At 46.5% G+C, this 25,036-nt stretch overlaps 1 protein-coding gene across 5 annotated transcripts in view; it reads left to right on the forward strand.

Moving 5' to 3' along the window:
* ASAP2 (ArfGAP with SH3 domain, ankyrin repeat and PH domain 2) overlaps positions 1-25,036 on the forward strand; it is a 159,708-nt gene that overhangs the window by 39,713 nt on the left and 94,959 nt on the right. For all 5 annotated transcript variants that reach the window (XM_068565077.1, XM_068565078.1, XM_068565079.1 and 2 more), the window contains exon 2: positions 14,631-14,703. In XM_068565077.1, the coding sequence (XP_068421178.1) occupies positions 14,631-14,703 (73 nt within the window). The remainder of the gene's footprint in view (positions 1-14,630; positions 14,704-25,036) is intronic.

The raw sequence follows: 25,036 nt of genomic DNA on the forward strand, positions 1-25,036 counted from the left end.
GGACCACTCATCCTCAGTGTGCGCTGCGTGGGTTTCGTCTGTTTAATGATTAGAGGTAACATGTGCATTTTGTACTTGACACCTCACCTGATTTTCCCTTTTCCTCCGTCCCAGCTGGTGAGTGCTGGGACTCGGTGAGCCGTGGGAGGAGGTGAAGGGAATGGGGTGGGGGGGGGGGGCGCCAACCTTGTTGAACTCGTAGGGACGGACGTCTTTCCTGGGGACCTTCAGCTTTGTGGCGGAGAGTAGGGTGGCTGGGAGAGTAGCCGCTGCCTGTCCAGCGAGGGAACTGGCGGGGAGGAAGCGTGCACCTGAGAGGACCGCGGCGGGCCTGGGCTGAGCTGAGGGACTTTAGGAACGGGAGATGCGAGAGGCAGCATCTCTCATTTTTTCCTTTCCTTCAAAAAAATTTTTTTCCAAAAATTAACGTGGGGTTCATCGAGTTTCTTTCATCAGTTTTTTGTAACGAGCCAGACCACGTGCTTGGGACATACTGACAGGGAGACGTTTGAGTGTAGCCTGCAGAACACGTCCCTCAGGGAAGGGCTGGCAGCAGAGCCGTCCTCGGTGTCAGACAGCCAGTAACGCTCCCTGCGTAGACGCTGACCAGCGCTGTTGTTGCGAGCGGGCATTGGGGCAGGTGCGGCAGACAGATGCCCAAGGCCATGATGCTGGACCTGCATTCGAGTTTAAGTAATTGAGGAACCGGTGAATACAGAGAAATCTATCTTAACGGCCTTTGGAAGGTACTTGATGAATTGAGGCATCGTGCAGTCCTGCACCAGCTACCCCGAGCTTCCGTAGTTCACTCCAGCCCTCAAAAGGATCCTGTGCTCCGCTCGGCCTCAGTCTGTCCTCAGGTAAACCGTGGTGTTTAATAGTGTCCTGAGAGTGAAGGAACAGTCACGAGAGAATCCAGAGGCCAGACATCTAGGGACTTGAACATTTTTTTTCAAGTGAAGGGAATGAGAACAGCCATTTGAAAGAAATAAATGGGATGGAAAGTTAGGAAAGAAACATAGTCAAGTTTTTGTGTTATTGTTTTAGTTTTAAAAATCAGCTTAATTGAGGTATAATCCACATATAGTAAAATTCACCGGTTTTAAGCGTGCAGTTCAATGAGTTTTGTCACACATATCAGTCATATAACCGCCACTGCAATCATAATAATAGGAGTCCCGTCACCTCGTGCCCCTCTGAGGTCAACCCTCCAGTTCCCCCTCTCCTGGCCCTGCACAGTCACCGATGTGCTTTATGTCACTATAGTTTTGTCGTTGGTAGACTTTCATATAATTTTGAAAACAAAACGGAATCATATGGCGTGTAGCCTTTTGTGTCTGGCTTTATATATATATGTGTGTGTGTGTGTGTGTATATATATATATATATACACATTTATTTATTTATTTTATTTTTGGCTGCATTGGGTCTTAGTTGTGGGATCTTCGTTGCAGCACGCAGGCTCTCTAGTTGTGGCGCACGGGCTCCAGGGCGTGTGGGCTCTGTAGTTGGCGGCACGTGGGCTCTCTCGTTGAGGCGTGCCAGCTCAGTGATTGTGGCGGGGGCTTAGTTGTCCCGCAGCATGTGGGATCTTAGTTCTCTGACCAGGGATTGAACCCGCGTCCCCTGCACTGGAAGGTGGATTCTTTACCACTGGACCACCAGGGAAGTCCCTCTCCCTGAGGTTTTGATTTATATTTCTCTGATAATGATGTTCAGCATCTTCTCATGTCCTTATTGGCCATTGTATAACTTCCTTGATCTATATGTGGCTACTTAACACCATGTAAGTTGATTATCTTTAATGTTTACCGTTGTTAAAAAGCTTTCAAAAGCCAAGATTTACACTATAATGTTTGCATCTCCTAGCAGTGTGGTGATATACCTGGAACATTTTGAACTCTTGATGAGAATGGACTGAGGGGGTACAAATTCATTCATTTATTTGTGTGCCTGTCGGTAGGGAGCTCGGCAGGTGTTGAGGAAGACTCTCATAAACTGGCGTTGCTCCAATGACGTAGCTCTACAGTGATACTGTTTTTAGTGCCGTTTAGATGAAGGAACTCGTGTGGACCCGGATTCATGGAATGACCATTGCAGGCAGCCTTCCTAATCAACGACATGTTTACGGGTCAGACAGGTTCGCAGAGAAGGCAGGAGGAGAAGAGCTGTTTTAGGGTCCCTGGAGGAGCGATTGTCCTGGCAGCACAATTAATTCATTTAGTCAGTATTTATCGAGTGCTGGCTATGTGCTAAGCATGGCTCTGGGGTGATCAAGGTAGAAAAAAATAGCACAGCAGCACAGGCACCAGGATGTTAAAAGTTGGTATTTGAGGGGTGTGTGTGTGTGTGTGTGTGTGTGTGTGTGTGTGTGTGTGTGTGTTTCTGTGCGTGCGTGTGCCTGGGCCACCTTTAGTTGAATGTCAGGCAAAGCAGCAGGCAGTTGTGCAAGAAGAAATTAGTGTTCCACCCATGATGCCATGATAATATTGACATGGGTTTAGTGTTACTGTAAGTTTCAGGTGCTTGTTGTCTAACATATTTGAGATAAGGAGGGCAAGAAGATACTAGATGCTGTCAGTGATAGAGAGTTGAAACAAATTTCGTACTATTTCAGAGCTTTTGAATTAGTTTAAATAAAGAATATCTTGGGCTGTTTTTAAAAAATGTTTCTGGCCATCTGTTTCTATTTATATGTGCAATTCAGAGTTTTCTCCATCTTGTAACTGAAAGAATACTGAAGTGCAAGTACAGGCCACGGGCATCCACACGGCCGATTTCAAATGAATGAAAACAGCCTCATGGTTTTGTTGATCCCGTTTATAGGGTGTGATGGTATATATTTGAACAATTTGTATTCTAGTAAGATACCTTTTAAATCTCCTCTGTTTAAAAAGCCATCGACCGGGTGAGTGGGACACATCGTGACTGTCCCTCGGCGATTGTCCTGCCCTGCCCAGCCCTGCTTGTTTGACTGTGTCATCTGCCTGCTGGGCCTCCTCCACCTTCTCACAACTGCCACTGTCTCCAGGGTGTGACCGTGTTTACCTTCCGCAGGAAACCTTTCCCTGTTAGCCGGGCTCCGTGTTGTTTGGTGTAAACAAAATGAGTGTGGTTTCATTCCATGTTCATGGAGCGTTTACAGGTGTCAGGCACTGTGCTGGCTGTGGAGATTCAGAGATGAGAAGTCAGGGGTCCTGTCCTGGATGAGCTGCTAGGCCTGGCTTTATTCCCTGGGGCTTCGTTTCTGAGAGCTCTCAGTTGCCTCAGGAAATTTTAAGGCTTTGAAAGCAGGGACTGTTTCATACACAGTGGTATGAACCAATCTCACACAATGATGTGAACAGAATAGCTGCTTAATAAGCATTATGGAATGACTGCAAGTTTAAAAAAAAACTTTCCCCCCAAATGAAAATAGCTTTATTTTCTTGGTTTGTTGTTTCTTGACTTTTTAACAGTTGTTTACCTTGAACAGGCTAAGGAAACAGCACATGATGTCAGAAAGAACAACAGGCTAAGATACCGTGAAAGTATTTTTTTTAAAACACATTTTGGTTTTGTTTTTTTTTTTAATTTATTTATTATTTATTTATTTATTTTTGGCTGTGTTGGGTCTTCGTTTCTGTGCGAGGGTTTTCTCTAGTTGCGGCAAGCGGGGGCCACTCTTCATCGCGGTGCGCGGGCCTCTCACTATCGCGGCCTCTCTTGTTGCGGAGCACAGGCTCCAGACGCGCAGGCTCAGTAGTTGTGGCTCATGGGCCTAGTTGCTCCGCGGCATGTGGGATCTTCCCAGACCAGGGCTTGAACCCGTGTCCCCTGCATTGGCAGGCAGATTCTCAACCACTGTGCCACCAGGGAAGCCCCCGTGAAAGTATTTTTTTTTTAATTAAAAAAAAACTACAAAGGTGGCATCTTGGTTTTATCATTACCTCTGTGGCCTTGGAAAAATAACTTCACTTAGTCTCTGCTTTGTTATGATAATATTACCTGTGTTTGAGGATCACCAGCCATAGTATATGTAAAAGCACTTTGTGTTGAAAGTGCTGTACGGATGTGAGACATTTATTATCACTCCCACCGGCAACACGACTGCTGGTATCTCCACGTTGGTATTTTGACCTTCTGGTAAGTTGTACTGACACACACTTTACATTTCTTCCTATTGTGAGAAGTCCAAGCCAGGGAAATACGAAATTTTTAGTTAAAAATTACCTTTTGCCATTACCAAATATTTGTTTTTACGTTTGGAATAGGACTGATTATTCACAGTGTTAATAGCTAGTCATTAATTGATTCTGTTGAGAGTCTTGGGCAGGATTCTTAGTTACCCTGGAAAATTAATCCATTACATCACATGTATTTGAATACAATTGTAGTCCCTCCTTGGAAAGATAGCTGAAATGCAAACTGTCTTAAAGACAATAGTTTCACAGAATTTTACGTCTGGGACCTCGGAGGAGAAGTGACTCGTCTAGGGCTACAGTATGAATAGGTGACAGAGCTTGGATAGTGCCTTTTGCCGGCCACCATGCTCACCCCTTGTTTTGCACAATCCATCATTCCAGTCACTGTGATAAATGTAGACCTTCCCAGATGCCTGGGCTGCGTGGCTTGGACCAGCAGAACATCTGTGTACTCTTGCAGCTTCCTCAGGTTTCTTAAGAAACAGTAAATTTGTATCTCTGCTTTTTTTGAAAGATAGTAAATACTTTGCATATTAGCTTTAAAGCAGATAGCATTCTGGTCTGAGAAACGTAGAAACCATGTCTGGTGTGAGACTGCAGCACTACATGCAGTGTCTGTTTTTAGGACTCAGCATTCGGGGTTCCCTGGGGATTGCAGCACGCAGCGGGCACGTGTTCTGTCAGGGGCGGGGTCTGCCATGTGGTCCCCGGTGCGGGCCGGAGGGGGCCTCTCCCCTAGGCGGAGGGAACCAGTCCCCTGCTCTCCCTCTTGTTCTGTTACTGGGGTTTAGAGTTTTCTTTTCTTTGGGTGGAGAACAAAGAGAATAAAACGAATGGTCAAGAGCCCTTCCTTGGGGAGAAACACACCCCCAGATGCTGAAAATAGACAGCCTTTAATGACCCTCAGAAGCCGTGTCAGCCAGCTGAGAGCTGCTCTCGCCTTTGGCTGCCCGTCCCACCCTCCGCCTCTGCCCCTCAGCGACAGGGACCTGCCCTGCACGCCCCCTCCCCGCCCCCACGTCCAGCCTCCTCCTGCCGCCTTGCCTGGCCCTGTGGCCTGCTCTTCCTGCCACGCCGCTCGCTCCCCTGGAATGTCACCCTGTCTCGCTTCCCTGACCGGCCAGCCCCTCATCTCTGTCCATGCCCTGGCCTCAGATCCGCACCTTCTCCCCTGCTTCCTCGATAAGAGGGAGCTGTTTGGGGGTGGGGTCATTCGGAGGGAAGAAGAAAGAGTGAGGCCGTGTGTGCCCCGGCGGCTCCTCCTCTCTGGTCCCCGCTTTGCTCCCAGCTGGGTGCGGTTTGTGGATGCCCGGCCTTCCGACGCCGTGGAAGCAGTCTTCTGTGCACGTGTTTAGCGGAGGTTTCTTTTCTTTGAATGAACTCTTCTGATCCCTGGCGTGTGAAGTGGCCCTGCCATGTTCCAGGCTGCGGGTGCTGATGCTGAACTTCCCCATACCATCTTCTCGGCTCTCGCACCCCTGAAGCATTCTGTGCGGCCTGGGTTAAACGGAGCAGGAGTGTGGAGCCCGGTTCTGCAGGGCACGGGAGCGGTGGGCACCTGGTTTAGACCACCTCTAGGCTCCCTGGTGCCGGGAGCCCCATGTACAACGCCAGGGCTCGGGGCAGGCTTGATGCTTTCGCACCTCTGGGCACCTCCAGCTTCGCTCCCAGCATGTGTGTCTAGTGTACGTCCAGGCTCTGTCCATCTCTCCCCGCAGATGGCCACCCTGGGGAAGAAGCCCACTCAGACCAAGGCTGTGGATGCAGGGTCCTGGGGGGCTGGGTATCCGCAGTGCGGTCTGGGGGTTGGCGTGGGCTCCCGGTAGGTGCACCCCCTTGGCCCCCGTTGTTCTCACCGTGTGTGGACAGGGCGTGGCCGCAGGAGAGCTGCAGCAGGACGCTCCAGGGTAGCCGCCAGGTCCAGCGGCAGCCCTGGGTCTGTGCCAGTCGGTGACCAGCCACGCTACTGCCTGCTGTGCTGTGCTGCGCGGGCTGCCGGGGCGGTGGGAGGGGAAGGGTCCTCAGGTCGACGCGGATGCTCTCCAGCTGCTGGGCAGTGCTCACCCGTGTGGTGTAATCTTCACAGTCGCCATATCGAGTAGATGTGATCGCCCCATTCTAGGGATGTGGAAGCTGAGGCCCAGGGATGGAGTCATTCGTGTGTGGAGATGCGGGAATTAAAGCCCAGCTCTGTGTGCTCAGCCATGGTCTCTACTCCAGCGGTGCTCTCACAATAAGCCGGGGTCACGAGGATGAAGTGGGGTGCAGCGTGCGTGGTCTGGGGCAGGCAGATGCCTGGGTGGTTCCCATGCGCGCCTGGCCTCCCCAGTTTATCTTTCTCTCCCCCCATTACCGCATTACTTGAATTGCAGAAAAATAAAAGGTCAGTTCCTAGACGTGCAGCCTTGGGGATCGGCGGGGCGCGTGGATGGAGGACAGGCACCGAGACTCTGGGGGTAAAGCAGGAGGGGCACCGAGGGATCCAGGTAGCACGTTGGCCTTGTTTGCATTTTCACCTCCTTCTTTCAGAAACCTCCCTCTGCTGTGTTTAGAGGGTGGCTTTGTGTGTGGCAGGCAGCTTTGGGGCCTCAACAAGCCTGCTGGTTCCTTCTTCCCTCTGGTCTCCCTTCCTCATTCTGGGTTTCCCTCCTCCCTACTTTCCACTCCATCACAGGGCAGGGCGCCAGGTTTTGGGATGGGAAGCAGGAACCAAGAAGTGGAAGATCAACACACGGCAGGCTATCATCATCTTATCTAATCTTCCTCTTGAGAAGCCCAGGAGTAGATTGTGTAACCCGGGCGAATGCAGATGGTGGCAAATCCGCCACCTGCCTTCATGCACTACCCACCCCCTCGGCCCTTGGGAAGATTCTGAAACCCCAGACTGGTTACACAGGTAGTCTGGGCAGGTGTGCCCGTGCGCCTGGAGGAGCTTAGTGGAAAGGGGCTTAAAGGAAGCACAGGGTGTCGGGTGTAAGGGGGATGATTTTCCTGGACGTTAGGGAAGGCGGCTGCAGAAGCCCACTGAGCTCCCCGGCGCCCCTCCGGCCTCTGGAAGCCAGGCTGTTAGCAAACGGGGTGGGGGGCACAGTTCGGGAAGCTTGCCCCTTAGCTTGTGGGAGCTCTCCTAGCCTTTCTTTAGTTCAAAGCCAAATAAATGCCCTTGGGCAAGTCACCTAAAGTCTGAGTCAGTTTCTTCTACTTTAAATTAGGGGAACTGATGATTTCACAGGGTGTTGTAAATATTGCCCAAGATAAGGGATGTTAAAGTGCTTTGTGGAATTTAAATGGATGTATGATACTTGGGACTGCAGATGCCTTTTTATTTATTTATTTATTTATTTATTTATTTTTAAAATTTCTTTATTTGGCTGTGTTGGGTCTTTGTTTCTGTGTGAGGGCTTCCTCTAGCTGCAGCAAGCAGGGGCCACTCTTCATCGCGGTGCGGGGGCCTCTCACTGTCGCGGCCTCTCCTGTTACGGAGCACAGGCTCCAGACGCGCAGGCTCAGCAGTTGTGGCTCACGGGCCTAGCTGCTCCGCGGCATGTGGGATCTTCCCAGACCAGGGCTCGAACCCGTGTCCCCTGCATTAGCAGGCAGACTCTCAACCACTGCGCCACCAGGGAAGCCCCAGATGCCTTTTTAGACTCCCATCTCCTGCTGTCTTTGGAACTAAAAGGTGTTTCTCTCAAATGCTGATGACCTTTTCTGAGTAACACTGTGGCTGTTCATTCCCTGGATACACCTGTAGAGCTTCAGGCATCATCCAACCCTACGGTCACCTTCACAGTGCGGCCCTTTGTGAGCAGAGGGTGGGCAGAGCTTGGTGTGGCCCCTGCAGGTGTGAGAGCGGCAAGGCCGCCTAGAGGCCTTGCTTTGTGAGTGGGGTTCCTGATGCCTGGGGGTCTGTGCGGGGCGGGGACAGACTGATACCAGGTGCCCACCACCCCCTTGCATTTCAGACCTGGGATTCCACACTCCTCTCCCTAAATGTTAAAGCTGATGTGGCCCAGGGAACCCTGTGCTACCACTAGCCGCGTGGCCCTGCTTTTGTCATGATACCCATTAAGAGAGTCAGAAACACACTAGGAAAAGTTTTGGAGAATTTAAAGTGATGGAAAAATACGGATGCATGTGGAAGTGAAAGGCTGGCAAGAGCTACAAAAGTGTTTTTTTCTGAGTTATTTCCACTTGTTATCATAACCATTATCAGACCTGAAAATATTTATCCTACTGATTGGGACAGTACTGGGGTGATGGTGTTTCTGAGCAGCTACCTTACTTGGTCATAAGTGTGATATAGCTTTAGACCCTCTGAGAACCGGAAGACACTGACAACGGCTACTGATTATTGAGTGCCTACAATATGCCAGGTCCTGTATATCTTGATGACCTTATCCTAGGAGGCAGATATTATTATTCCCAATTTATAGATGAAGAAACCGAGTCAGGGAGGTGAAGTAATTTTCTGAGACTGTGCTGCTAGTAAGTGGAGCCTGGCTGAGAACCACATCTGTCCAATTCTAAAGCCAGTGATTTCTAACTTCTGCACTATTCTCCAACAGGACAGCACTGAGGGGCCAGAACTAAGATCCCATTCTGTTGGGTTCTTTTCTTTCTGGTGTCTTCCTGTAGGTGACATCGTGGACTTAGAGATGTGGGTGTTAGGAGCGGATTAGGAGATTGAATGGAACGATGGGTTTTCCCATTTTCATCGCATGTGTTGCTTAAAGTCTCTGGTCACAGTTACGAGATGCATTTTTTGAAAGAATATATAAGACACAAATGTGGCAGCCAGTTGACTGCAGAAAGGCCCCCGTCGAGGGCCCAGTGGGAATGGTGGGGCTCAGTGTGCTAGATGGGGTGAGGGTAGGGACATTGCCCACAGAGTGGATGTGGTTGACGGAAGTCTCACTTCGCTCTCCTTGTCTGCGTGTGGGGCTTGGAAAGAAAACGGCCATCTCCAGTCTTCTCTCCCCGGTTTATGTTACCAAAGTGGAGTTCATGTGGCTTGATCCTCGTTTCCTGGGGAAATCAGCCTGGCTTGTGATTACGTCGTCCTCTGGGACTGGGACAGATGTGGAAGGCTGGCCTCGCTCTCAGCTGAAGGTCGCCTTCCCAGCCTCTTCTGCATCACCAGGCCTGCGGTACCGGATCTGATGCAGCGCCCGCACCGCCTCCCTCCCACTTCCTGCCAGGGGTGTGTTAGCACCTTCTGGGATAAGGTCCATTCTGTTTGTGATTAGTCTCCTGAGATCTCCCGTTTCCTGCTTGCATCCGAGCTCTCTTGTCAGCCCCAGGGAGCAGAGCACTATGGGAGGGTCGGGGGACCCAGGCCAGGCCCTCCCCCTGCCCCTCGTCTCCCCGGGAACAGGGCACCAGGGCCAGGGAGACTGGGGGTGCCTTTCTTTGCTTCTGGTGGGTTGTAGCCGTTTTGCCAAAATTTGCCTTTCCCTTTTCAGCTCCCCCAGATCTTCCAGTAGCTTCCCCCCCCCAATAAAAATCAGGACGTGAAGCATTTTTATAAAGCTGGCATTCACATCATCTGTTTCCGTTTCTCTACATTAGTGATCTAGCGGGGGCTGTGTTGGGGGCTGACCTCTCCAGGGAGAGGGTCCGTGGGGTGCCTGTGGGTACTTGGTTCTTCAAGTTTACTGACCTCAGGGCTCTCCTTTGTTAACGTGGGCATTTGTACCTAGTCTGCGTTCTTTCTGCACTCCACGTTTTCACGTAGTGTGACCCAGTGGGCGTCAGTGATACTAACAACTGTCTAGACTTGAATCGTAGGAGTGCACTATAGTTTGTGTGGTTATTCTCCTAGGTTAGGCATTTGGGGCTCTTTCCCATTTTTTCTCAGCAACATCTACATCCTTAAACATAAACATAATCTACATCCCTAAACATAATCTAATTTTGTCTATTTTTATTTTTAAAAATTAATTAATTTATTTATTTTTGGCTGCGTTGGGTCTCCGTTGCTGCGCGCGGGCTTTCTCTAGTTGCGGCGAGTGGGGGCTACTCTTCGTTGAGGTGCGCGGGCTTCTCATTGCGGTGGCTTCTCTTGTTGCGGAGCACAGGCTCTAGGTGCGTGGGTTTCAGTAGTTGGGACTCGCGGGCTTAGTTGCTCTGCGGTATGTGGGATCTTCCCGGACCAGGGATGGAACCCTTGTCCCCTGCTTTGGCAGGCAGATTCTTAACCACTGCGCCACCAGGGAAGTCCCATAATTTTGTCTATTTTTTTTAAAAAACTTTATGGTATTATAGTGCACGTTTACCTTTGCAACTTGCTTCTTTAATATTTTTGTGAAGTTTCATTTGTGTCGTGGGTGGGTAAAGATTGTTCATCTCCATTGCTATGTAGCATTCTGTTATGTGAATGCACAACAGTTCATCTATTTTCCCATGGACAGGCATTTGGGTTTGTCCAGTTTTCAGCTACTTGGAAGCGTGTCATGAACATCCTTGTATGTATCTTCTGGTGCAAACATTCACATACTATGAGTAACTTCAACATTATTAGGTAATACCAAAGTGTGTCCGTGTTTGTCCTTAGGCACACGTTTCGCACAGCTGTGATCTAGCTTGGCTATTTATTTGATCTTAATCCTTCATGACACCTGCTGTTCTCTGGGCCTCTGCTTTATTCCCAGGAGGAGGTCGATCCATTATTGCTCTCACTTTAAACCGAGCCTGCAGGCCACAGTGCATTTCTGTGCTTCCCAAAAGTGGTCTGGAAATATCTGACACTGTCGTTAACATTCTCTGTTACTTCAAAAGTTAAGTCAAATGTGCGCTGAGGCAAAGCCACCATCTAAATATCTGTATGACTCTTTCTTGGTAAAGCTGTCCTTGGGGCACAGGTCTAGGCATTGTTTTGTTTTGTTATTTGGTTTTCCGTCCTTCAGATATGTCATTTCTTCTCCAGTTGGCCTTTCATGAAAGGAACGAGGGGAGAGGAGATGGGACAGGCATGGGTCATGGCCCAAATGGGGAGGCCTGTGGTCTGCTGTCCTCTTGTCCCCTCCAGGGCAGAATCTCTGGGTTCCAAGAATAAGCCAGGCTCTTCCCACCCTTGCTGGCTCATATTGTGACCTTAGGGTGCTGGGGACCAAGCTGGCCCTGTGTTGTCGCCTCTAGTTCAGGGCAGGAGCAGCAGGGCCAGCTGATGGTGCAGGAGAAACGTTTGTGTGGATCCTCAGGCCAGGGGTCAGCAGACTTTGTCTGCAAAGGGCCAGATAGTAAATATTTTAGGTTTTGTGGGCCTAAAATATTTAGGGTTTTCAGGCCTAGAGGCAAAATTGAGGCAAAATTATGTACATCCTTACATAATAAGAGAGAAAAGAAATTTCCACAAAAATTTTTTTTTAATGAAAATTAAAATATAATAATAATGATAGTAATGGACTGTAATTTTTTTGGTAATGCAGGTCTACTAAGAAGAGTGGAATTTTTTTTTTAATATCTTTATTGGAGTATAATTGCTTTACAATATTGTGTTAGTTTCTGCTGTAAAACAAAGTGAATCAGCCATATGCATACGTATATCCCCATATCCCCTCCCTCCCCTCTAGGTGGTCTCAAAGCACCGAGCTGATCTCCCTGTGCTACTATGCAGCTGCTTCCCACTAGCTATCTATTTTACATTTGGTAGTGTATAGATGTCAATGTTACTCTCTCACTTCGTCCCAGCTTACCCTTCCCCCTCCCCGTGTCCTCAAGTCCATTCTCTACGTCTGCGTCTTTATTCCTGTCCTGCCCCTAGGTTCTTCAGAACCATTTTTTTCTTTTTTTAGATTCCATACATATGTGTTAGCATACGGTATTTGTTTTTCTCTTTCTGACTTACTTCATTCTATGTGACAGACTCTAGGTCCATAGAAGAGTGGAATTCTATCTGGGGGGATAACATTTCTCTCTCTCTTTTCATTATTTATGTGTTTATTTGAAGTATAGTTGATGTACGAACCTTTCTCTTAATTGGTTGTTCAGAGTTAGTATTCTTCATCACCCCATCATCACATGGATTGGAAATATTCATCTGTACAGATCCTTAGTGCATGGCTGCATGAAAACAGGGCGAGGGACAGAAGTGGCGTGTGGACCCTGGATGCTCAAGATTCATCTCAGACAGACTGCAGTTTTGGCCCCGTGGGCCAGCATCAGGACGTAGGTGCCTCCGTGCCAGATGGAGGTCCCTGTAGGGCCCTGGGAGCAAAGACTAAGGCAGCCCTCCAAAGGGAGACAGGCGTGTCGCACGGGGGGAAGAGGGAACGGACCCCCTAGGTGCTACCAGTGCTTTACGGGGTAGCCCTGGGGGATGGCACACAGAGGGATGCAGGTACAGAGGAGAAGCATAAAGCGGGGTGTGCTTAGAAACAGTACATGGGATGTGGCCGGAGCTCTTGAGAAAGGTAGCCAGGCTGAGGAGCTGCCTAATAAATTTTATTACATTTTAATTTTACTCTAAATTTTACTCTAAATATTCCTCTGTGGCCAGTGGCTACCATCCTGGACAGCACGGGTCTGAAAAGGAAAAGTGTGAGCGTCCCCCCAGGCAGGCCGTCCTTTCCCACGCTGCACAGGATCCCAGACCAGCCGTGGACTTGGAGGAGAGCTGCTTTCATGAATAAATAAGAACCGTGGCTATTAATATAACAGTTTAGGGGATCAAAAGAGATGCTTTTAAAGTGGTTGAAGACAGTTGTTTATTTTCCTCTGAAATATCTGTGACACATCCCTACAGCCTTGTTTATGTGATGAATTTACTCTCTGAAATTTGCTTTGTAAACTAAAGGTCAGCTGTGGTCTAGCTCCTCAGAATTAATGAGGGTTTTGGCCAGACTTAGGCTTTTGCGTAGTTCCTACTTAGGGCCGTATTGTCTATTAGATTTTTGCTTGTTTACAGTTGTTACACACAAATTCTGGTTGTAGTTGCAGCTTTTTTTTCCTTCTCCTAAGCTTTCTGGTTATAGTTGCAGCTTTTTTTCCTTCTCCTAAGTTTAGGTAGATTTTGGAGAGGGCAGGGTGTGGGTGAGTGCATGTTCTGGTTGGAAGTCTCAGCCTGATTGGTAGAAACTTTTGGTTCCTTGAGACTCTCAAGTTTTATTATTTTTGTTCTAAAATTCCCATGCTGTTTTTATATATAATTGACAGAGACTTTTTCCAGCGTTCAGTCTTAATCATTTTAACTTCTCCTGACCAAGTTCAACCTTAATTATCTGTAAATATGCACTGTAATGCACTGTTTTTGAGTGGCAAGGTAATTGCTTTTCCCTCTTGTAATTTTAATTAAAAATCACCTCTGCCGCCCACCTCACCTGTACTTCTCAGGTCCTCATAATAGACTAGAAAAGCAACAGTTAGTGTTCATCTCCTCTTTCCTGAGTTCAGGAAACAGTGCGTGCCTTTAATGACAAGGGTACAGTTTCCAGCTGGTGGCATTTTTACAAGGCTTCCTGCAGTGAATGATCAGGGAGGGGTGTGCCCCACAGTGTAACCTGGGAGGGAATTTGTCAGAGTTCAGCTGTGTGATAAAGGGCATTTCCTCTGCCTCGGCCTTCCACACTGAGGCATCTGACTACCCCCAGTTCCCATTTCTCTCAGCACAGCTGAGCCAGACCCCTGTGGACAGAAGATTACTCTGTCATCTGTGGGAAGGCCGGCAGCTGGAGTACTAAAACCTGGTTGAGAGTGGCAGAGTAGATCTCGGAGGCCACTCCCTGACTTTTCCAGCATGTCTGCTGCCCTGCGTTGAGCTTCCGTCTGTGGGTCCCGGCCGGGCCCTCACCTCTGGGTAGCCTTTCCCTGAATCCACTTCCTGCCTGCCCCGTTGTTCTCACTGGGGCCTGCATGACCCTCACCTCCCCCCTGCTAAGAGTAAGAAGCTTTCAGTGGCTGCCCCTTGTTTCTGGGCTCAGCAGGGACAACCGTTGTCTGGATTGGGGTCCTGCCGGTCTTGCTAGTCTCATGGTCATTTTCTGAGCTGCGTTTTGAGTCCTGTTCTCTGCCAGGCTCTCTGCTGGGTGCTGAGGATACAGTGGCGAACAGGTGTGTGCCTTTAGAGGAGAACGTTAGGAAGTGTGTCTGTTTGATTACGTGGGGGACGGGCCCCGGCAGGCCGGCACACCCGCAGGGCTCGCTGGTTCACAGGGAGAACTGAGGGTTGGTGGAAGCAGAGGTGGTCCAGGTTAACTTGCTTCACCGCAGAAGGCTGGTGTCCAGCAGGCAGTGAGGGCAGAGGCGGCTCGGGGGCTTCAGGTGGATGAGGCACGTGACAAGGTGGTGGCTTTTAGGGACCACGTGCTCCATCTTCATTCCCACCACACTGAGCACCAGTCCCACGGAGGCAACCCCAGAGGGGCCTCCACATGGCGCTCCTGTGGCTGCTCTCTGAAGCTGTGGTCTAAGCTCAAGCATGTTTTAATGAATACATTCTCTGTTTTTTAGGCTTTGGACGTGGACCGGATGGTTCTTTACAAAATGAAGAAATCCGTGAAAGCAATAAACATCTCTGGGCTGGGTGAGTATGCATCCTTTCCTGGGGGCTTCTTTGTGGAAAATTTTTTATTTGCAGTCCTGATATCATAATGTTAATCAACCATTAATGAATAATCGACCAAACTCCTTTTCCTGGGCATACAAACTAGAGAGGTGAGTTGGGATGTGTAATTTTTAGGAGCACGGGTGCTTCCGGTTCTCTGAAGTGCAGCTGAGGCTCGCGTGATGGCCCTGCATGGACCAGCTTTGTCAGGCTGGCTAAGAAGGGTGGACTCATTTCTGCCTCTGTTCTTTGGTTTGTGCTATTAATTATGCCAGATGCCCTTTCCATTTCTCTCTTATCCAATTTTTGCCTTTCTTGTCTGGGAAGAAAATTAATAAGTATAAAAACATGATCAACTACTCAAAGTAATATTTGATCTAGACTTATATAAATAGGTTAAAAACAAAAAACACTGCAACTTCTGACCCAAAGATGATGGGCTGCACATGTGTGGCAGGTCTGCTCCCTGCACAAAACGTTACTAATGATAGAAAGTACTTTTTAAAAGTCATTAAGTGACTCTAAAGTTTCACTCAGAAATGAGGAAGTGGCAGCCTTAGGGGACTAGTGGTGGTGAGGAGTCTTGGAGAGATTGGAGCAGGGCTTGCAGATAGAAGGCTGCCTGGTGGGAGACACGCCACTGCTGAGGGTGGCAGGTACACTGGGGGCTGCCTGTGGAGGGCGGCCTGGGAGTAGGAGGGGCCCAGGCGCTGGATAGCTCTACGTTGTCCCCTTCACCCTCGTGGTGTCTCCCTTCAGTGAGAGTAGTAATCGGAGCGGAAGGACTGGGAACGCCCCAGGTGGCTGTGATGTCAGGAGGGACGTGCGACCTTCTGGAGGTACATGTCCCACCCGACACCCCTGTCCCCAACTAAAACGCAATTCACCCTTGAACAAGGCTGGTTTGAACTGCACGAGTCCACCTATACGTGGATATTTTTCAAAAGCAAATACTAACAGGGTCCATGGTTGGTTGAACCCGCGGATGCGGAGGAACCGCGGACATAGAGGGCTGACTATGAGTTACACCCTGATTAATCCCCGCCTTGTTCAAGAGTCACCTGTAGTGTGAGCACAACTCCAGTAGCTGCTTTGCCTCTCCTCCAGGGAGGGCTGTGCAAAGCAAGATAATGAAGGGTCTAGTAGGAGATTTCAGCTACAAAGATGATATTACAATCAAGAATTGCCAAGTATATCTAGGAACAGATCTGGCAAAAGATATGCAAGAACCCGACATTGAAAACATACAAAACTACTGCTGACAGAAACTAAAGAAGACCTAAATAAACGGAGAGGTATATGGTATATGTGGGTTAGAAGACAGTATTGATAAGAGGTCATTTCTCCCCAGATTGATGTCAAGATTCACCACAATCCTAATCAAAATGTCAGCAGGGGCGCTGACAAGCTGATTCTAAAATTTAACAAATGCTGCTGGAACAGCTGAATATCTACGTGAGAACAAATGAGCCACGACCCTCTCTCATCCCTTATACAAAAATTAATTTGAAATGGATCACAGATTTAAATGTAAAAGCTAAACCTATGAAACTTCTTGAAGAACAATTAGGAGAATATCCTTGCAGCCTGGGGTAGGCAACGGTTTCTTGGGTAGGACAAAGAAAACAATAAACATAGAAGGAAAAAATGGATAGACCTCATCAAAATGAAAATCTCACTCACTCAGAGATAGTATCAAGAATAGCCTAACATTTGAAGAACCCCCAAATCAAGAAACTGAAGAACTCATACTTGAGGAAACAGATTTAATAAGGCAATCAGAGCAAGACTGAAAACTAAAATTTGCTGAATGGCAGGCTACACACATAGGAAGAAGGAATTAGTGAGGCCCCATGTTGCCTGAACTCAAGGAGTTAAATGGATGGACAGTGTAAAATAAAAATTAAGAGCCAATGAGAATAGATTCAGAGGGGTCAATATTAGCATCCACCTAAAAGGAGTTCCAGAAGAGGGAAAAGAGAGTGGAAAGGGGGGGAATTTTTTTTTTTTTTAATGATAGCTGAAAAAAATCCCTGGAACTAAAGAAAGATTTCAGATCTCAAATTTAGAGAGTCCACTGAATTCTAAGCAAAACAAATTTTATATATGTGTGTGTGTGCACATGTGTGTGTATATTTATGTATGGGTGGGTGTGTGTGCATATCTCAAGACATGTCCTACTGTCTTGACATCAGGTATAAAGAGAAAATTAAAGATTTACCCAAGATGGGGAGAAAAGCATATCTGTAGGAAAAAATATTTGGGGAAAATATGCTAAAAAATGATTGTTTCAGAGTTTTGACTTTATAGATATTTTTCTTCCCTTCATTTTGCATATTTTATATATGGCAATTACATTGATGTTAATATGATTAGACAGGTATTAATTTGTTTATGACAAGTACCAAGTGAATGTGAAATAAGTTTGGGAAGGCAAAGAAGAGAAGGGACTTAATTTGTTCTTGACTGGGCTAGTTCCCGACTATGTGGGAAAGCTTTCTGGACCTGGAGTTTGTGGTGCTGGCTGTCATACCCTGGAAGAAGTTACTTAGCGCTTTTTTTTTTTTTAATGGATTAAAAAATGTCATACTTGTGCAGTGGAATACTGTATAGAATGAAAATGAATTAACTATAATTATATGCAACCACATAGGTGAATGTCACAGATAAAATATTGAGCAAAAGGATACACACTGTGTGTTTGAATAGATACAGATATAGATATAGAAATACATATAGATTTCAAAAATCTCCAAAACTATTCTTTTTTTTTTCACACACACACACTGTATTTTATTTTTACGAGAGATAAATAGACTGACACCAAGCATTGTAAATGGATGACCACAACAAAAGCAACAATGATTGCAATTACCAAGCACAAAACACACTCATACTATGTCATAATATTGACATTCAGTCCAGTAATCCTCCACTGTAACAGCTCCTTTACTTTGCAGTGAAAATTGATTTGTATATTTTTTGCCTCTGGGTCCTTGTGGGATTTTTTTTTTTTATTATTATTCAAACAGAAAGTCACAAAAATTATAATCATCCTCATCAGTTCACTCCCATGTAATTAATTTTTTTTTCATCTTGATCTTTTGTTAGCACTTTTATGAATTCATCGGTTTTCCATTAGAGTTCTGAAAATGCTTATTCATTCAGTTCAGCAGTATAGTCAGTTACCAGAAACCTGTACTTGTCAGAGTCTTTTCCATGAATTCCTTGAAGATGAAACCCTTTTATAGGAACATTTTTGCAAAAGCATCAGAGTACACCCAGAACTGTCTGTAAATGACAAAAGACTTAAAAATGACCACGGTTAAAGATTTGATAAAAGTTCATAATAATGCAATTGACAAGGAAATTTAGTTATTTCTGAGATATACATTTTAAAGTAATAACTAGAATTATGACTTATAACATTATACCAGAACATATAAGATTTTTAGAAATTTCATGTAATGTCTGAAACATTTATATTAACGTATTTCCTACTTAACGTCTTTTAGCCCTGGTTTCCTTGTCTGAAAAACAGTCATTTAGGTTAGAATGGGGATCAGTGGTTCTCAGCCAGGGTGATTTGTCCCAGTGTGGTTATTAACAGCTGAAGAGTGTGTGTGTGTGTGTATGTGTGTGTGTATGTGGGTGTGTATATGTATGTATGTGTGTGTGTATATGTATGTGTGTGTGTGCACGCGCTGGAGGCCAGGGATGCTGCTGAAGGTCTTGTGATGAACAGGACAGCCCCCAACAAAGAATTATCTGGCCCCAAATGTCAGTAATGCCAAGGTTGAGAAACCCCCATCTAGATGTTCTTCAAAGTCCTCTGCAGTTTTTTTAAATTTTTATTTTATTGAAGTGTAGTTGATTTACAATGTTGTGTTAAATTCTGCTGTACAGCAAAGTGATTCAGTTATACATATATATACATTCTTTTTCATATTCTTTTCTATTATGGTTTATCACAGGATATTGAATACAGTTCCCTGTGCTATACAGTAGGACCTTGTTGTTTATCCTCTACAGTTTTTTAAAAACAAGTGACAAAACAAAAACAAAAACCGCCACCATGCTTAGCTTGCCAGTACATAGATATTAACTGATTACCTGACAACCACTGATTTTATGAAGGAAGGAAATAGAGTCAGTTTTCAGTGACTAACACCTAACTGGAAGTAAATGTGTAGGGAAATTTTTATGAATTTTTTTTCTATTTAAAAGTAAATATCAAAGACAAGAGTATAAAACTCCCTCCGCTTAATACAGCACTGAGATTTGCTGAAACGGGTGTTGCAGTATCCGAAAAGGCGGTCACCCCCGGGAAAAGCTCTTTTCCTGGATAAAGTGGGAGGTGGACAAGGGGAATAATGATTGTTTCATGTTTTTGAACACTTCCTGCGTACCTTGGGCTTTCTGTACCTTATGCTCATCTTTACAGCAAGTCGTTGTAAAGACTTGTTCTCGGTTTACAAAGGGGAATCTGAGGGCAGAGGGTTGCAGGTGTTCTCTGATGCTCCTGGAGCTCAGCTTCCTGCCGGGCAGGGCTGAGGTCAGCGGCCGCCCTGCTGCGAGGCCCCCACTGTGCTGGCACTGACGGGCTGTCCTCAAGGCGTCAAGAAACCACCAAGAGATGGATGCTTAGTTTTGTTGACAAACAGCAGATTTCAAAAAGGATCTTAAGAGATTTCTTTTTTATTGTGTTCACTTGGGCTTTTTGAGTTTATAATTTAAGGCTTGTATAAAAGGGATATTTCATATTCGACCAGGTTCAAAAGTGATCTTAAAACCCTATGTTGAGAAGTTGTTCTGATCAGAAATAAAATGAAGTCACGTGTAAACGCTGGCTATGTGACTGCCGCCAGCCTTGAGGAAGGACTTGAGTGTCTCCCGAGGCTGGCCCGGCACCCGGAAGGGGAAGTTTTCAGCAAACAAACATCAGAAGGGGAAGGTTGTAAACACTTTGGTGTCAGGAAGCTGGCCTTTACGAATTTAACACCACTCGTGGCTAATGTGCATTTCTGACCTGTATTGCTGAGCGTGTGCCATTAACCTCGTTTCTTTACCTGCCCCAGAGTCATTTTCTAAAACACAGCTCAGCGGTGTTGCTTCTCTGCTCACAACTCTGGAGTGTTTCTTGTCCACATTGATGTTCGTGACGTTCCAGAGCCTGGGAGAGATGGGGAAGGCCTCTGGGGGCTCTGGAATTTTAGGGAAATTGGACTAAAGCACGGGTAACAGGTTTTTCTTCCTGCAGGCCTAGCCAAAGACTTTAATGTGCTAAAGTGAATTGTGAGGAAATTGGCCTTAACCTTTTCCAAATTACTTTGTCTGTGAAACTACTACCGCATCCCTTAACCGCTCCCACTGCGAGCCTCGGGTTAGTAAACACGGCAGAAGACCAGATTTGGTCCCAGCTCCTTGCATCACCTGGGCCCAGGCTACCTGTGCAGAGTCCCTCCCAACTCTCTGCGCCCTTCTTTGATACGACTTGCCTTTTGCCCCAACGTGCCACGTTTTGTGTCCTCTTCCCTCTGCACATGCTTTTCTCTCTGCTTGAAGTGTCATTTTGCTGCTTGATCAGAGGAAACTGAGGCTTCAGGAAGTTGAGACGTTTGCTCTGGAATTTTAACATGGCATTTTGGACACCAGCCTGTGTCCTTTCTGAGGTACCACACACAGCAGGCTGACCGTCAGCCTGACCTTGCAGGGGGCCTCTTTTACCCATCTTTATATCATGCCAAGTTTGAGTTATTATAAGGCTGTGAATCTGAATTTTTTTTTTTTTTAAGCCAGAATCCTGATCCTGAAGTCTTTATTTCAGAACAAGTGTTGTCTCCTTCAAAACAGTCACCTGAGGAAACCCTGTACCTTCTCCTGTGAGTTGCTGACATCGTTCACAGCATTTTGGATCTCTTCTCTAGAACTGCTTTTAGTAGCACATTCTTTTGAATATATTTAGTGGGGGAATTTAAGGATAGATTAAACTTTTTTAGAACTAGATGTCGGAAATGAGCCAGGCATATTCAGTAAGGGATTGAGCTGCTGGCGACCACAGTCGGTTAGGAGCGCCGTAACTACCCTCCTTCTGGCTCTGAGTGCCGTTAGTTCCAGGAGAAGTCCCCGTAGTGGTTCCATCATTAGAGTGTTCAACATCCTTAGGCGACTGCTTGCATAGGAAGAACACTCGTTTTATGCATTATTAAAAGAACAGTGAAAATAATTTAGTATTTATGCCTCACACTGCTGTGTACTTTTTCCTGTCTCATGTTCCTTAATTTACGTGCCAGCAGGACTTTTCTGCCGAGTGTCCTGATTGGCCATGGGCTGGCCCCAGCTGACCTCTAAGTGATTCCCTGCTCTCCGCGGTCTCTCTCTGCTCCAGGCTGACCGGTGGCTCCCTGGCGCACGAGCGTGTCACACCCGTATGTGTGTCTTTCGCACAGTCTCCCATCTGGCCCTGCTCCTGGTCTGTACCCACGCGCGCCTGTCCCAGGCGCCTGTTGAAGGCCTGCCCAGCTGTCTCCATCAAGCTGAGACTTGACGCGGTGTCAGCCTCCTTTAACTCTCGGTATTATTAGTTTTCTGTGACTGCTGTAACAGATTACCACCAACGGAGCGCCTTCAGATGACACCGATTCACCTACAGCTCTGGAGGTCAGAAGTCCAAACTGGCCTCACTGGGCTGAAACCAAGGTGTTGGCTGGCTTCCTTCCTGGAAACAAGGAAGTTTCCCTGCCCTTTCCAGCTTCTAGAGGCCCCTGAGTTCCTCGGATAGAGGCCTCCTTCCATCTTCAAAGCCAGCAATGGCTGGTGGAGTCTTTCTCACGCTCCATCACTCTGACGCTGTCTTAGTCTGCATGGGCTGCCATAACAATACCACAGCCTGGGGGGCTTAAACCACAGACGTTTGTCTCACAGTGCTGGAGGCTGCAAGTCCGAGATCAGGGTGCCGGCTCGCTCTTGTTCTGGTGAAGGCTCTCTCCCTGGCCTGCAGAGAGCCGCCTTCTCACTGTGTCCCCACGTGGTGGAGGAAGAGAGACAGACAGAGACAGAGAGCGTAGGCATGCTAGAGTGAGCCGGCTCTGGACACTAATCCTATCTTGAGGGCCCTACCCTCTTAAGCACATCTAAACTTTATTATCTCCCAAAGGCCCACCCCCCAAATACCATCATACTGGGGGTTAAGGCTTCAACGTATGAATTTGGTTGGGGGGAGGAGGGGAATGACACGCAGTTCAGTCCCTAGCAGACACTGACTCTTCTGCTTCCCTCTTCCACATCCAAGGACCTGTGATTACATTGGGCCCACCCAATGATCCAGGATAATCTTCCCATCTCCAGTTGAGCTGATTAACAACTTGAATTCCATCTGCAACCTCAGATGGCATAATATCCCTGCCTCCAGGGATTAGGAGTGGACATCTTTGTCGGGGAGGGGACAGTATTCTGCTGAACCCAGTTCCCCTCTGAATTGTGAGTTTTGAGGTTGAATCAGTTTTGATTTTTCTTTCAGCCAAAACTGAAAGAGTATCTAATATGCAGACTCTGTTCTCTCTTTAAATCTTGCTCTTTATAAATAGTTTTATGTCTGTTGGTCTTTGCCCCCCAGTTCGATGACAAGCCCTGAGGTCCGTGACCCGTTCTGAAAGGCGGTGTGGTTTAGGATAAAGAGCACACGGGTGTTAAGATCCAGGAGCCCTGGGGTCAAAGCTGGTGGTGCCGCTCAGAAAGTCTGTGACACTGGGGAAGTTGTTTATCTTTCTGAGCCTCAGTTTCCTCATAGGTAAAAGGAGAATGTTAATATTTCATAGGCTTGTTAGTGACGAGTAACTGAGATAACATGAAAAAGTGACAGATGTGGTTCTGGGCACACGAACAACGTGACAGCTGCAAATGTACCTCCTGTGTGTCCCTGCAGTGGTCAGCACAGAGGCCGGCAGACACACAGTACGTGTCAGTAATATTCATTTGTATGTTACTACGTTTCTGCTGTAAGTTCTTACACTCTCGTCTTAGTGTAGGAGAGAGATCGACTTAAAATTTTAGGGGTGAACAGGATTTATACAGATTTATGTATGTAGAAGGGGCGGGGGAGTGGTTGCGATGACTTGGAGCAGCCAGCTATGTTATTTACAGCCTGTGAGCTAAGGATGGTTTCTAGCATCTTAGCACATATATACCCAGTAACCTCAGTCTTGCCTCTTGGAGCCTACAAAAGCCTTTAATATCTCTCTCTTGCTTTTAGGAAAAGTTTGCCAACCCCCGTTTTAGAGTTGCGGTTCTGAAACTTGAGAGCGCCCCAGAGTCCCTTGGAGATCTTGTTAAAACACAGATTGCTGGTCTCTACCCTCAGAGTTTCCGGCTCAGTAGGTCCAGGATGGAGCCTGAGTATTTGCTAGTTGAATAAGTTCCCAGGCGATGCTGAAGGTGCTGGTCTTGAAAATACCGCCTTAGACACCCCTGCCACCCCCCCCCCCAACTTTAAACATTGGACTGAGCCAAAAGGTTATCAGTATGTTCCCAGTATAGGCAAAACAATACTTTTCTTACACAATAGCAAGTATACTATGTTTGCTCCCAGTTTTCAAAAGGATAACAACACAGCTAGATGTATTTTCTAGAACGTCTTGTGTACAGGTTTGCAAAAGCAGTTATGATGATGATTTGTTGAGAAACTGTTTCTACAGTAATTTTTCCCACTTACAATAGACTGTTATCTGACCTCTTTAAAAAAAAAAAAAAACAACAAAAAACCCAGTTCATATTTATGCTAATACTGTTCTTAGTCTAAACTTTCCCAATCTCTGTCTCAGCTCCTAGGTGGTTTTTTTTCCCCCCAGGAAGTTGATGCTAACATTTTTTCAGCTATTTGACATATCAGTGGGTGGAAAAATTCATCTTTATCAAGAAGGAAGCAACAAAAGACTTTGATTTTCACTTCTCTAGAATTACTGTATCTTAAAGACTTGGTGGAGCTATTCTTACCGAGAGTGGGATATCCCTTCTTTACCCTTTTTTAGAGAAATTGGCACATCTTAGAAATGAAAAATACAAAGAAAGAAATGCTAATTTTCCCTCAAACCCTTACCATCTTCTACCTACAAAAGAAAATGAGAATTTTTGTGTGTTTCTCCCTGTTGTTTGCAATGCTAATTAGAATGTAGCTATTAAATTAACACAGAATTGTTTCTATTACCATATCATAATTAGGATAGAGCAGTGCAGAAGAAATATATGTAATTGTTTAGGGAGTGAAATTTCATTGTGCGTTAAGAAGGTACTATATCTGGGGCTTCCCTGGTGGCGCAGTGGTTGAGAGTCTGCCTGCCAATGCAGGGGACACGGGTTCGAGCCCTGGTCTGGGAAGATCCCACGTGCCGCGGAGCAGCTGGGCCCGTGAGCCACAATTACTGAGCCTGCACGTCTGGAGCCTGTGCTCTGCAACAAGAGAGGCCGCGATAATGAGAGGCCCGCGCACCGCGATGAAGAGTGGCCCCCGCTCGCCACAACTAGAGAAAGCCCTCGCACAGAAACGAAGACCCAACACAGACAAGAATAAATAAATAAATTAATTAATTAAAAAAAAAAAAAGAAGGTACTATATCTGGCATGATTTCCCACCTGTTACATAAGAAAATAACTAAATTATAATCCTCAGTGTTTGTCAAGAATAAAGTGAAACTGGTATTGGCCGTGCACATCAAGAAAGATAAAATCTTTATTGGGGATGCTCATTGCGTTGTTGCATTGCTTATCAGAGTGACAAACTGAAAGCCTCCTATAACTAAATTAGAATATAGCCACTTGATGGAATTATGGTTATGTAGCAACATGAAGAGAAATGCTTATGATGAAGTCTTCAGACAATAAAACTGAGGATACAAAGGATGTGTATACCATATCTGTGATTAAAAAAAAGAATAGATTGTAACAAATGATGATAAAGCAAGTACATCTGTATTGATGTACTTTCATAAATTTAAGAGTGGAAACATAATAATAAAAATCTGACACTCATATGAAGTGTTGATTATAGGCCAAGCACTGTGCTAATAAATAAATACATAAGTTTAATCCTCACACCAACGCTGTGAGTTAGGTACTATCAATAACTCCATTTACAGACGAGGTCGGTGAGGCACAGAGGAGTAATTGACCCAGGGCTGTCTAGCTGGCAGTTAGAGGAGCTGAGACTCAAAACCAGATTTGCTTCCCAGTCTCTGCTTGTGACCACAGCACCACACTGCCTGGATGTGAGCGGGGGTGCGCAGGGGAGAAACACCGAGCAGTAACGCCATAGGAGCGT

This window comes from Eschrichtius robustus, chromosome 15 (assembly GCF_028021215.1).
Source record: "Eschrichtius robustus isolate mEscRob2 chromosome 15, mEscRob2.pri, whole genome shotgun sequence".
NCBI classification, from domain to species: Eukaryota; Metazoa; Chordata; class Mammalia; order Artiodactyla; family Eschrichtiidae; genus Eschrichtius; species Eschrichtius robustus.